The sequence below is a fragment of the Pteronotus mesoamericanus genome, unplaced genomic scaffold, assembly GCF_021234165.1.
Source record: "Pteronotus mesoamericanus isolate MK-2021 breed Mesoamerican mustached bat unplaced genomic scaffold, CSHL_Meso_final scaffold_167, whole genome shotgun sequence".
Classification (NCBI taxonomy): domain Eukaryota; kingdom Metazoa; phylum Chordata; class Mammalia; order Chiroptera; family Mormoopidae; genus Pteronotus; species Pteronotus mesoamericanus.
This window is the reverse complement of record NW_026555308.1, coordinates 22,387,952-22,400,583: the sequence shown is the minus strand read 5'-3', so window position 1 is coordinate 22,400,583 and position 12,632 is coordinate 22,387,952. Positions and strand designations below refer to the sequence as shown.

General features: G+C 48.4%; 1 protein-coding gene across 4 annotated transcripts in view; it reads left to right on the top strand.

The window, feature by feature from the left end:
* The window catches only part of CUX1 (cut like homeobox 1), a 364,417-nt gene that overhangs the window by 278,814 nt on the left and 72,971 nt on the right, over nucleotides 1–12,632 (top strand). For all 4 annotated transcript variants that reach the window (XM_054589770.1, XM_054589769.1, XM_054589768.1 and 1 more), the window contains exons 12-14: nucleotides 7,163–7,221; nucleotides 11,201–11,249; nucleotides 11,960–12,056. In XM_054589770.1, coding sequence (XP_054445745.1) covers nucleotides 7,163–7,221; nucleotides 11,201–11,249; nucleotides 11,960–12,056 — 205 coding nt within the window. The remainder of the gene's footprint in view (nucleotides 1–7,162; nucleotides 7,222–11,200; nucleotides 11,250–11,959; nucleotides 12,057–12,632) is intronic.

Sequence of the window (12,632 nt, the reverse complement as noted above, 5' to 3'; positions counted from 1 at the left end):
AGACCTTACATTTTTTATTATAGAGCAATTTCTTCTAAATCAGTTAAGGTTTTAATGTTTGCCTTCACAAAAAAATGAAACGCACTTTTCACAAATTAATGTTCTTTATCCGTATCTTGGGGGAATTCTTTAATACTGTGCAGTTAATGAAACAATTCAGCAATACTTCTTCCAAAATTATTGCTCCCTTATCTTCATCTGATCTAATAATCAAAACATATCCTCTAGTAACAAGACTTCTCTGATTTTAATTATCTTAACCCCTTGTCGCCAGGAGTGAAGCTCTCCCCAGTATCGAACCCACACACAAAAGGCATTAGCCTTCCCCAAAGGAATAAGGTTAATTGAATGAGATACCTTCCCAGGGCTTTTTTCCCCTCTAATGCGTATAATTTATAGTCTCACATCTAAACGCAGCAGCAATACAATTATTAGGAAAATATTTTATGAATGAGACCTGTCAAATTGACAACCTGATGCTTTTGCAACTGGATCTCTGACCCAGTGGTGGTGGCCACACAGAAGCAGCAGCGAGCCGTACCTGAACTTCCTGGGGCCTCTCTTCCTGCTCCTCCCTCCCCCACCCCTTCCTCGCCTTCCCCCCAGCCCTTTCTATCTTGGACCATGTTGTCCGGCTGCAGGGACTTGGACATACTGTGCAGGGCTCAAATCAGGATCTGCGTGAGGCTGCTGCAGCTTCTCTCTATCTCACCATCTTGGAATTGTGGGTTCTTTGCCTGAGCATTAACAGTGGTCTCTGAGACGAATGCTAATGACAGTCACCCATGGGCTGTGGGAGGTTTGTTCCACAATGGCAGAAGGTGTAACGGGCAGAACCTTGAGATTATTGAGAGTCTTGAGCTTATAAGGGTTTCTCCATGAGCACACTATGGTGATGCACTCTGTAATGGAATGGACTTGGGGACTTATTTGTCGCCTTCTCTAACACCTTGGAACGCTCCATCTCTTTGCGATGGATAATTCTTCCCTTCTGTTAGACAACTGATTTGTAATTTTTTAGAGTAAATTGATGGTCAGGTGTTTCCCAGTCTTTCTTTCCCCATGTTCCACCTTGTCAAGCCAAGTTCACTGTGTTCCATCACTTTCCACATACAGTAGTGCATCCTCTAACCTTTGAATAGTCAGGGAAACAGACTCAGAAGGGGGAGATGTTTCGTCCTGCCCATCCTGACAAGTGCTCAAGCGCAGCACCACTTGTAAGGGATAATTCTATATTCTTAATTAATGAAAAACCAACTGCCTTTACCAGGCTGCTATTTTTGATAACTCCATATTCTGTAGTCTTCTGTTGGGACACTTTAAAACAGAGGCAGTATAATTAAGCAGTCACCTGCATTATGCTCACTACAGCACAGAAAGCAATACTTTTAAAAGCTTCAATTTAAAATGATACTTGTAAGAAAAGTTAGCTAAAAGGAGGCCAGTCTCCCATAGGGAGAAATTACATTTGTTGGCAGGTGCATTAGAATTACCTGCAGGACTGTCTCCAAACTGTGCATGGCTGCCCAACCCTCTGCACCCCTTACCCCACCTCCTGAGGTGCTGATAGGTTCTTCTGTGCCACTGGAGAGCATGATGGGTCCCTTAGGAGGTTAGGACAGGAAAAAAGACTAACGACTGCTTCTCTAGAGTCATTCGGTGACTATACTTCTAGATGCTGCTACTTTGGTTACATAAGTCTCCTCACCAGGCAGTGTGTTTACTCTGCACAGAGGCTGTCCTCGATAATGTTTTAACAAGCATCTTATCGACGTCTCAGTGTATAAAGCTCTAACATCCACATCCCATTTGACACTCGCTGGGTGAGCAGGCGTGATGGTGATCGCTGCCTTGTAAAGAAGGTCACTGAGGTTAGGAGAGGCCAGCACCCACCCAAGCACCACCGGGGAAACTTACCCGGGATGGCTTGAGTCAGTCATCAGCATCCCAAAAGCGGAGGAGCCCAGAGCTGAGCCTCCCAGAGCCTTGTCCTGGTTGGGTCTTGAAGGCTCCGTGAGCAGGTCGGAAAAAAGGACAGAATGCGCCTTCCACAGAGAGGAGGAAGGGTGGAGGGGGCCCCGCCCGGGGAGGAGCACACTGGAAGCAATCTTGACAAAACCAAAGGGCCACATGCTACAGGCCTTGCGGGCTGTGTTGGGGTTGAGGTAGAAACCGGAGGTCACAGGTAGGTTCCCGTAAAATCACTGTAAACCAGTAGGTGTTACTGGGGATTCTTCAGGGAGCTAATTATTTGTGGGAATCTATGATGAATTGTCTTGGAAAGACACACATGCCTGTAGTCACGTGGAAAGTAAATCCAGATGTTTCACTCACACAGTCCCCGGCTTGCAGCACCCTTGGCTAACCGTGGCTTGCATTGTCCAGGGGGCCTCTATTGGACCAGGACCCTCCTAGTCTGTGATGACACCACTGCATGAGAAGGAGTTGGCTCCCATCTGCCCTGGGCCTGGGTCACACCTACATCACAGCTCGTAGAAGTTGGAGGTGACCTGTGACAGGGTTGCCTACAGGGCCTCCTCTTCTGTCTGGAGTCACATTCTCCAGCCTGCAGCAAGCCCTCCAACATAACCATCACTCTCCCCACCAACCCCCATCTTACCCTGTGGTCCCCTTTTTTCTCTCAAGTTTTCAGCCTCCATGTGTGCATGGCTCCCGCCCAGCCATCTCGGGGCTTCTCCCCCTTGCCCAGCATCAGTTGATTATTTACATACATGCTACCTCTCACTGAAAAACTGCGGGAGCTGGAGTGGGTCCCTGTTCGGGTGCACACTGCCTAGTCCTGAACCGCAGAAAAGCTGTATCAACCCAAGCGTCTGTGCCTCAGCCCCCTCTCCTGGACCAGGGAACCTAGTCACACTTGCTCAGCTCTGACTGGTGGCCCCTTGGCACAGGGCGCAGATGAGGACCAGGGGTCACACACTGGCACCTGAGCTGTCAGTCTTCAGACAGCACTGCTAAGAGCCTGGTTCTGATCATCCTGGAGGAGAAAGGTGGAGCCTTTGTACAGAAAGGTGTACAAACTGGAACACAGTCATCTCTCTGGCCCACAGTTTGTTTTATTGCAAAAGAAGTGTTGCTGCCTTGACCCCTCGCTGTGTGACCTGCAAAATAATGCCTTTCCAAGGGTCTTTGCATTAGTCTCCTGTGCCAGAGGTCCCTTAATTTAGCAGCCCTAGATACAGAAAGCCCTATGTTATAACTTGACTGAGATAGATATCTTCTATAAACGTAGTACCTAATTTGCTGCACACCAAAACTCTTTGCATTTTAAATTAAATGTCCTTATTATTTGACTCTTAGCCAGGAGTTTAAGAGCTTCATATAGATAACTCTTCTGGCAGTTCAAGAAACATTCGATGAGCACCTATGCAGTTCTTAAAACTACATATATACTCTATATTATTAAGTCTATGTGACCTATATTATAAAACAGCCATGTTTGAGGGGTATTTGGCAGCCTGCACTTGCTTGCCCTACATTTCCTCACCACTTTTATTAGAAAACCCTCCCCATTTTTCATATGAGGAGCTCAAAGGTCAATGGACTCATAAGCCCATCACCCAAGGTCACACTCAGCCAGACCAGAACTGGGCTAACAACCTGTTTCTGACACTTGGTCGTTTCTCACCTGTCTGTGTAAAGCCCATGTGTGTTCTTAGGTAAGTACCTTTTCAGGAGGATAATATGGTTTCCAAATTCTGCATTCATAGCACAAAACATGGGGCTGCCTTTCCTGCCATCAGCATTTAACAACCAGAATTGCTCCCAGTACCTGTGTTCCTTCTCCATGGACCTGCCACAGAATAGTGGGGACACTGGGAGATGACAAATTGGCACATGGAGAACTTCATAAACAGAGCCCCTGGATTCAGAACCACTGAGTCTCTCCAGAAACAATTTAGTCATATTAAATATCACCCACCAAGGACAAAGTAATAACAACTAGAATAACAATAATAATCATCATTACAGAGTGCTCTACCATGTGCCGGGTGCCACGCTAAGCACTTAATATGCATTATTTCATTTAAGCACTCACAGAAGCGCTGTACTGTATGCACCATTATCCCCACTTACGGATGAACAAACTGAGGCTTAGAGAAGCCTTATCGAAGGTCGCCCTGCCTCTAAGTGGCCCCACCCCACCTGTCAGGCTCAGAGCGAAGGCTTGCAGCAGGCACTGGCCTGGCCTGGGCACTCAAGCCTTTCACTTCCTCCTGGAATTGCTGCCAGCAGGCAGGGCAGCCCTGACTCTGATGAGGTCTGGTTGTAGAACTCAGTGATTCTTTCTCTTTCTTTGGGCAGACAATTGCCTCTGCAGGGGTTGCAACAATTAAGTAAGACAGCAGGATGCAGAGCCAAGCATAGAATGGGGCCCGCCCGATGAGTATGAGCAAAATCTGAGAGAAGAGTCTTTCTCTAGTGAGAATAGCAGGGTGGAGCATCATCTTGCCCTTTCCAGGTTGAGTCTTTGAAAGTAGACTATACGAGTACTCAGCAAGGAGTTTCTGGTCAGAGAACCAAGCTGAGGGTGCATGGTCTTTGTGCCATGATGGGCATTCTCAGCAGCAGAGGCCGGTGTTCAGCCCCACGCCTTACGCTTCGTGGCAGTCTACAGGGACTTGCGTGAGGATGAGCTGAAAGGTCTCAGGTTGGGACAAACTTTGTCAGGCCTCCATCCACCTGTCTACCCAACGAACCAAAGACACCGTTAGAGATTTTACAGGCATGGTCGTGGGTTCTTAATTAAGCAGCCCCCAAGTAGGTGGCAGAAATTTCAGTGGAAGCTATTTAGTTCACTCTGAATACTTACTTACATGCAACCAGATTACAGGCTCTAGTCCTAAAGCCTTCTGATCAGGGCCCATCTTGAGTCTGCAAAAAAGATCTGCAACTGTGCTGCTCAGAGAGAGGAACTGGGACTTGGCAGTGGTAATGGTCCCACATCCAAGGCCCTACAGTGCCAACATATGCACCATGTCCTTGCCTTGTGCCCGTTAGCTCAATCCTTTAAGGTAACTGTTGCTATCGCATTTTACAGATGACAAGTTCATTAACATGTCCAAAGTTTCCCAGCTTGTAAGGGACAGAATTGACTCCAGGTTCAATGCCATGCTGAGGTCTGAAGTGCCCATTATTTCCTCCTCTCACTGCCTTTCTTCCTGTCTTTCTCCTGATCTCTGAACAGGACCAAGTTTTATGTGTGTTTAGTGTCCAGCATCAGTGAATTCCTCAATCCGAAAGGTGTTTCTGTATCCCAGCAGCAGCGGATAATCTTTTGTTAGGGAAGGCTGGGACATTAGTGCTTCCTGCTATTCCACTATAGGGAGAAGAATGAAATAATCACTTTTTTATGAGCACCTTCTGAGAATCTTTTGTCGGAAAATGAGTGCATGCTACCCCCTGTTTGATTACGGCTGAGAAACCATTATAATATATAACATTGGCAAGAGGTCTTAAAAAGGAACTAGGGCGGCGCAAAGTTACGCAATGGAAAATACACAAACTGCCAGCAAATGCAATAGAAAAGATGGGCTAAATGAATTTTGTTTACAGAACAGCTAAATCCTTGAGACAGCGTGCAGGGTGGGATTCAGGTAAATGTCCAAGCTGATGGCCAGATGAGCATCTCCTCCCTCAACCCTAGAATGTTCTCAGTTGGCTTTAAACTGTGATTGTAGTTCTGGCTGATCAAGCAGATGGCGACTAGAAGTCCTGTAGATGGGAAGGTGCTTTGATTCAGGCACTGGAATTTGTTCACCCCAGCCTTGAAAACAGCTAAATTATTAGAACACCCCCCCCCCAAGCTGGGTCTTTGTGTTTTATATTAAGCTGCCTTATTTCCCACACAGAGCTCCCTTTGGGGGACAAAAAAGCAAACTAATCCAAAGCACCTTCGTAACGGGAAGCACCTCTGCTGACTACCCCATGCCAAAGGCCCTTCCCGGCAAGTAGGCCCTGCAGAGCTCTGTGCAGAGCCAGCCCCACGAATGCCAAGTGAGCGCAGGCACTTCCCTGGAGCATGTTAGAGCATCATCCTACCTGGGAAACGTGCTGTCACTCCTCTGGCCCCCTGGCCAGCGCCCCTCACCTTTCCTCTCGAGGGCCATCAAGGGGTCCGCGGTGCCCTTCTGCAGCCCTGCTGGCCCCCTCAGAGGGCCCTCCTCACAGGACTCAGCTGTCGGGGAGGCCACTGACCGCCCAGCTGAACAGGCCTCCAACCCTGCGATCCCCTACAAATGCTTCTTCCTGATGCCTGCCTGATGACAGCCTCAACAACAAAGGGGCTTACAGCTTTTGTTTGCAGAGTTCCACCAAAGGTGTTGACAGCTGAGTGTATGCACCAGCGAGCCAAACATATTTTGTTTAAAATACTAGGAGAGCTTCCCTTCATCCTGTTTGCCATTTCATGATATTCATACAAAATGACCTCCTCCTTGTTTTCCAAATTTTATCTTATCTTACGGCTTTATATTGCCGCGCGTGCGTTGGGGGGGGGGTGTGTGTGTGTGTGTGTGTGTGTGTGTGTGTGCGTGTGTGTGTGTGTGTGTGTGCGTGTGTGTGTGTGTGTGCGCGTGTGTGTGTGTGTGGTGTGTGTGTGTGTGTGTGTGTGTGTGTGTGTGTGTGTGTGGTGTGTGTGGATGCCTCTGTCCCCTGCTTACAGTAGACCAGAGAGTGACCACTGGATGTTTTACAGGCAACTTAGTCAGTGAAGTCTGTTTAGTCCGTTTGTGCTGCCATAACAGGATACCATAAACTGGGGGACTTACAAACAATAAACTTTTATTTCTCACAGTTCTGGAGGCTGGGAAGGCCAAGATCCAGGCACTGGCAAGTTTGGTGTCTGGTGAGAGCTCCCTCCCTGACTGCCTTCTTCTCGCTGTGCCTCCACTGGGCAGAACAGAATAGGCAGGGAGCTCTCTGGGACCTCCTGAGGGCACTAATCTCATTTGTGAGGGCCCCACACTCATGACCTAACCGCCCCACAAAGGCCGCATGTCCAGATATCATCACAGTGGGAGTCAGGATCTCAATATATGCATCATGGGGAAGGGGCGGGGAAGGACACAAACATTCAGTTCATAGAGTCTATTGACCTATTTCAGTCATAGCAACTACTAAAATTCCTCTCTGTTTTCAGCAACTGGAAGAAAAACTCAAAGGACAGGCTGACTATGAAGAGGTGAAGAAAGAACTAAAGTAAGTGCAGAGATGCCTGCTCAGCCACTCACAAGCCAGGGCACACTGGGGGCATTGCTAAAAATGCCATGGCAGCGAGGGGGCAGCCATGGGTCCTTGATCTTGGCGTCAGCAGACACTGCACCACAGGGCCGTGTCCTGGGCTGCCCAACACTGTGGGTGTTCACACTTAGGCCTGCGCCTGAATTCCTTGGACTTTTTATAAAACTGTGCATTTGAAGTACAACAATATGCACAAAATCAGGGGAGACATTACCATTTAGAAATTACAAAATATGAGCTTGTTTTTCAGCTATAAGTTCCCCAAGCAGAGCAGGGAAACATTTTCCAGTTGAAAGAGTATACCTGGCCTCACATCTCCCTGGTCACCGAGACTCCAGGACTTTCTTCTCCCAACCTCCAATTGCCCATCTGAGAGGCAAAACCTGAGAGCGTGTTGCCCCTTTGGTGCTAACGCTTGCATTCTCAAGCTTGGGCATTCCCTCCTCAGGTCCCGCCACCCAGCCTGGCCCTCCTGCCTCAGATTCCTTCTTCAGAGCCTACCCTTGGCCCTCCTGCAGCTCCTGGGCCCTGGTTCCTAACCTGTCCCCCAGTTCTAGCACTGTCTAAGCTCACAACCTCCTCCCTCTGCCTGGAGCTCATAGACAGCCCCCTGTAGAGCACACGATCCCCCTCATCCTCCTGCCTGGGCTGACAAGAGTCTCCCCTGGCTGTCTTCCATCTCCACAGCCAGATTATCACCTCCTGCAAGGAAGTCGCTGGTGTGCAGACCAGGTCCCTGCAGGCTCTGTTCTTTCCCTTGCTGCTTATGGGCTCCATGCTGCACCAGGGACCCTTCTACGCCCTCAGCACCCTCTTCTTTCTCCACCTGAGCCCTGGCCCCTCAGCAGCCATCTTGGTGCCCTGCCCACAGAGGAGACAGACATCCCTGATCTTCCCCCTTTACCTTGAAATCACTCCTGTCCTGGCCTCCCTCCCATCTCTCCAGGCTGACCCCTCCACCTGGACCCTGGCTCCCTTCTTCCTAATCCTTCCTGCTATTCTATAAGCCCCATTCTCTCTTGCTGACATTTTTAATTTCTACTTTTAAAATAAGCATACACCAGCCAACTCACCATGCTGTTCTTTGTGTTAATTCTGCTCCCTTGCGTTTGCTAGAAAAACCCATTAGAAGGCCTCTTCAACCTTCTCGCTGCCATATCCAGGAGCCTTCCCTCAGTCGTGACCTCCCCCAGCTCCCCTGATGAGGTGCCTCCAGGTTTCCTGGTCAGTCCTGTGCAGTCTCATTCCCTCTGCTCACACACAGCCTCTGCCAGGACCGCCTTGGACAACCCTTAAACTCTTCTACAGCTCCAGCTTCTTCAAGCCTTGTACTCTGCCCCCCGCCCCAAAGTATGCATCCCTTCCTTTGCATCCCAAAGTGTGCTCTATACAGGCCTGCCTATGAGCTCCAGGCTGGGGGAGGAGGTCATGAACTTAGAGGGTGCTAGAACTGAGGGACAGGTTAGTAAATAACGTAGGGATACATATTTTTTCATCTGGTGGACCTTCTGTACCTGCCTCTCTATTCCGGTCTTCCCTTTCCCTCTTCAAAAGAAAAAACTTGTGCCATCTTCTAGTGTGGAATCAGAGGAACTTGGACCTTCACCCAAGCTCCCCACGCCAGGATCAGTCCGACACCTCCACTCCAAGCTCATCTCCATTCCCAACGCTCCTTGACTTTAGCGTGCAACACGTCCCGGGTCTGGTCCCTCCCGTCCGTCTGTCTGCCTAGGTGACCCCTGCCCTTCCAGAGCATTCACCCCACCTTCCTGGTGGCCCTTTTGTTGCATCTGCCCACCACAACATCAGCATCCAAAAGCCACCCCACTCTGGCTTTTCTGATAAAATGTGCCCTTGGCCTCCCACTTCCTAGTGATCCAAGTGCTTATTCAAACACACACTTATATTTCCTTCCCATCTCCGTCCCCATGCCCCCATGGTCTGTAAAGCATCCTGCTCCTTCAAGGCCCATCTCAAACTCTTAACTCAACACACAGACCCTGTCTCCAGCCCAGTAACGTGTCTCCAAGGGCCCCCATGGGTTTTCTGTTTCCCATGCTATCTGGATTTTGTCCTCTCTGAAAGAGCCCATGGTGGTCGTGAGGATGAGAAGTGGAATGGTTCTGATTCTCCAATGCCGGATGCATAATAGGTTGTCGGTAAATATCTGCTGACTAAATGAAGAGACACTGGTGTTTTTAGTATAAACTCCAAGACTCCATCTTCTCTTACATGATCTAAAGAAACTCTCGGACAAGAATATACCTGTGAACAATGTGATGGCCACTAAGAACAAACAAGTTTCAGGCTTGTGTCTGATGTGATGGGGCCGAGTTCTTTTAGTATTCCCCATAGCCCACCATGAAATAAAAATTACTGGGTTGGCCAAAAAGTCTGTTTAGGTTCTTTCTATAAAATAAAGGACACGTTTTTCATTTTCACCAGTAACTATTGATTTGGATATTTTGAGTATGTTGGCTATCTCCCGCTATTGGTTTCTAGTTGATAGGGGCCAGGAGAGCTGCTAAACGTCTTCCAATGCAAAGAGTTATCTGGCCAAAATGTCAATAGTACCAAGAAACTTCACAAAGCACTTCTGACACATTCAATTGGTCACAGCACCTTCTCTATGCACTGCACAAATCTTTTTTTGCATTTCAGTTGCATTTTTGCCTTTAGTGAAATAAAGCATAATACAATGAAAATGTTGCATATTTTCTCCCATCTTCAGTATTAAAATGGCTGCACAAAAATTCACCAATTTTGGTGTTTTTTTAATGCACACTGATACGGCAGCTATCACAATACAATCTAACAAAATTGTTTCAAATGACGTTAAAGACAACTAAGCACTACTAGGGCCATCCTGTGGAAAAACATGAATGAACTTTTTGCCCAGCCCATACATGGTTTACCCCTATTAGCTCCTCTTCATTCTTTTTTTGTTAGTTTACATGACAAGGGCCACTGCAAAGGTACAACTGTAGAGAAACTAAGAGCAGTCATCTGCTTATTGAACCTTGTGGTAGCTGTGGCAGAAAGTGGTCTCCCGGGGCCCTGGCCATTTTTCACATTGTCCCCTCCTGGTGACACTTCCATGGAGCTTAAGGAGGGCAGAGGCTAAAGTCATGACTTCAAGAATGCTGGGAGAACTCAGGTGGCCCGTTGACTGGGGGACACGTCATGCTCATTCTCATCTTCCCTCCTTGTATATGAAGGGACCACCCACGTGGACTGACCTCCCCTTTCCTCCCCAATAACTCACAGAAAGAAAGCAATGCACACGCTAAAGAAAGACTGGAAACATCAGTTCTGCGCACCTGAACTCACTCAGCTCTCGGACTTGTTGAAACGGGCCAGAGACCAAGGTGGTTTCCATGATAAGGAGATCAAAGGAGAAATAATCCTTGTCTCCCACACCTTTGCAATGGTGCTCCTTCCCTGTCCCTGGGCAGTACAGAAGGTCTCTGCTAGCCTTGGAGCCATCCAGCTATGGGGCCACACTCTTTGCCCATTTCCCCACCCCCAGGTGCCAGCTACCAATTGAGCATGTGGAGGGGCAGCCCTGGGGTGCTGAGGTTTCTCTTTGAGGTTGGCTTCGTTGTACCAGCTCTTTCATTCTCACTAAGCTTTACAAATACATTCCACTTGCATTGGTGTTATGTCTGTGTTCAACTTTAAAATTATACTCTGAGCAGACCTGGTGTGATTCCATATGGAGTGATTTACATGCCGGGCAAGAAACTTTTGCTAGCCAACTGCTAGTTGAATAGTTATTCTAGAGACATTATCAGATTATAATGCTGCCAGGGAAGTTGTTAAAGTTGTCAGATCCTCCATTCCTGGAGAGCAGGAAATTGTGATGTTGATGCTCATTAGTTATGACTGTTACCAAAGGTATGAGGAGGAAATAACCACCCTGTCCTGCTCTTTGCAGTATTCTGAAGTCCATGGAGTTTGCACCGTCCGAAGGAGCCGGGACACAGGTACCTGGTCTCACTTTGCTTTTAGCGTGCGTGAGTGTCAGCGTGGCCACAGTCACTGTTTGTCCCCAGGCGAGCTTCTGCATCTCTTTATTTCTATGAGACCTCTCGCCTATAGCTGACCAATCGTTCCTCAAGAACATTTAACAAAGTTAAAGCAAATTATCTTTATTTTAAAAGTTAGTGTTTTCCAAACTGGTAACTCAATTTAAACGAAACTGTAATTTAAGTTGGTGCTAAGAATTTGAATAAAAACTATTTTAGATTGTGTTAAAGCTCAGCCCCAAAAGGACTGGCTTAGGAACTTTTATTGTCTACAGAGGCAAGGTGACAGTGGCACGTGGTAACCTGGTAGCCAGTTAAAATTTAAGTCATGTCATGTCATCCTGCTCCTGATGCTCAGAAAGCAGCTGACTCTTCGTGGCTGGCACCTTTACAATGATTTTCTGACAGGTGTATGGCTCTGCAGCCAGTGCTATTGCCAGCTGCAAAAGAAGAAAAATTACTTCAACTGAAACAAATTCTTTTGGGGCGTATTTCCATGCATGTTTCCACATGTGTGTTGAGCATCATCAGGGAAGTCAGAGTCTGTAACATGTCAGAAGCAGGTGGAGAGTTGGATGGAAAGCCGTAGGAGCCGGAGTTGCAGGGCCTGGTGGCCTGGGGAGTGGGAGGGTGCCCTGCCGCAGTGAGCCCCACTCTGCCTTGTCTAGGACGCATCCAAGCCCCTGGAGGTGCTGCTGCTGGAGAAGAACCGCTCGCTGCAGTCCGAGAACGCCGCACTGCGCATCTCCAACAGCGACCTGAGCGGTAGGTTGACAGGGTCTCGTGTGCCGTGCTCGGTCCCTTCCGGGGGCCGAGGAAGAGAAAGGTGAACCGTGAGTCTGGGCCGATGCATGACGGGAACATCACCGGTTGATGAGAACCTTGACTAATAAGTGTTTGGTCTCCTCCTCATCCTCACTGCTCCTCTCCTTCCCTCCCCCGCCTGCTTAAAGACGGTCAGGGTGAGAGTTGTGGCCGCAGAGTGTCTGTGGAGGTCAGTTAGAGCCAGCGCTGCAGGAGATTGCAGGAGGGACACTTGGAGGATGTTGGCTTTCTGATCTTTTCCTAGTTGTGCGGCCTCTCTCTTGTGGTGTGTCCGGGGGCTGCTGCCAGGGTTAGCCCTGCCCTTCCAGGCTCAGTGGAGCTTTTCTTCCTTTGTCAGGTTTTCCTTGGGAACGCATTCCCCATCCTTAGCCTTTCTTTGCTCATCCCAAAATGGTGGCGTCACTGACTGCTTCTGGTTTTGGCAGCTGGTAAACCGTTTAAAAGTGTCTCGGGCTCCGATGATATTTCATTCTTAAAATGTGCGTGCCTTCGATCGAGTGGACTTGGTGCGGTGCA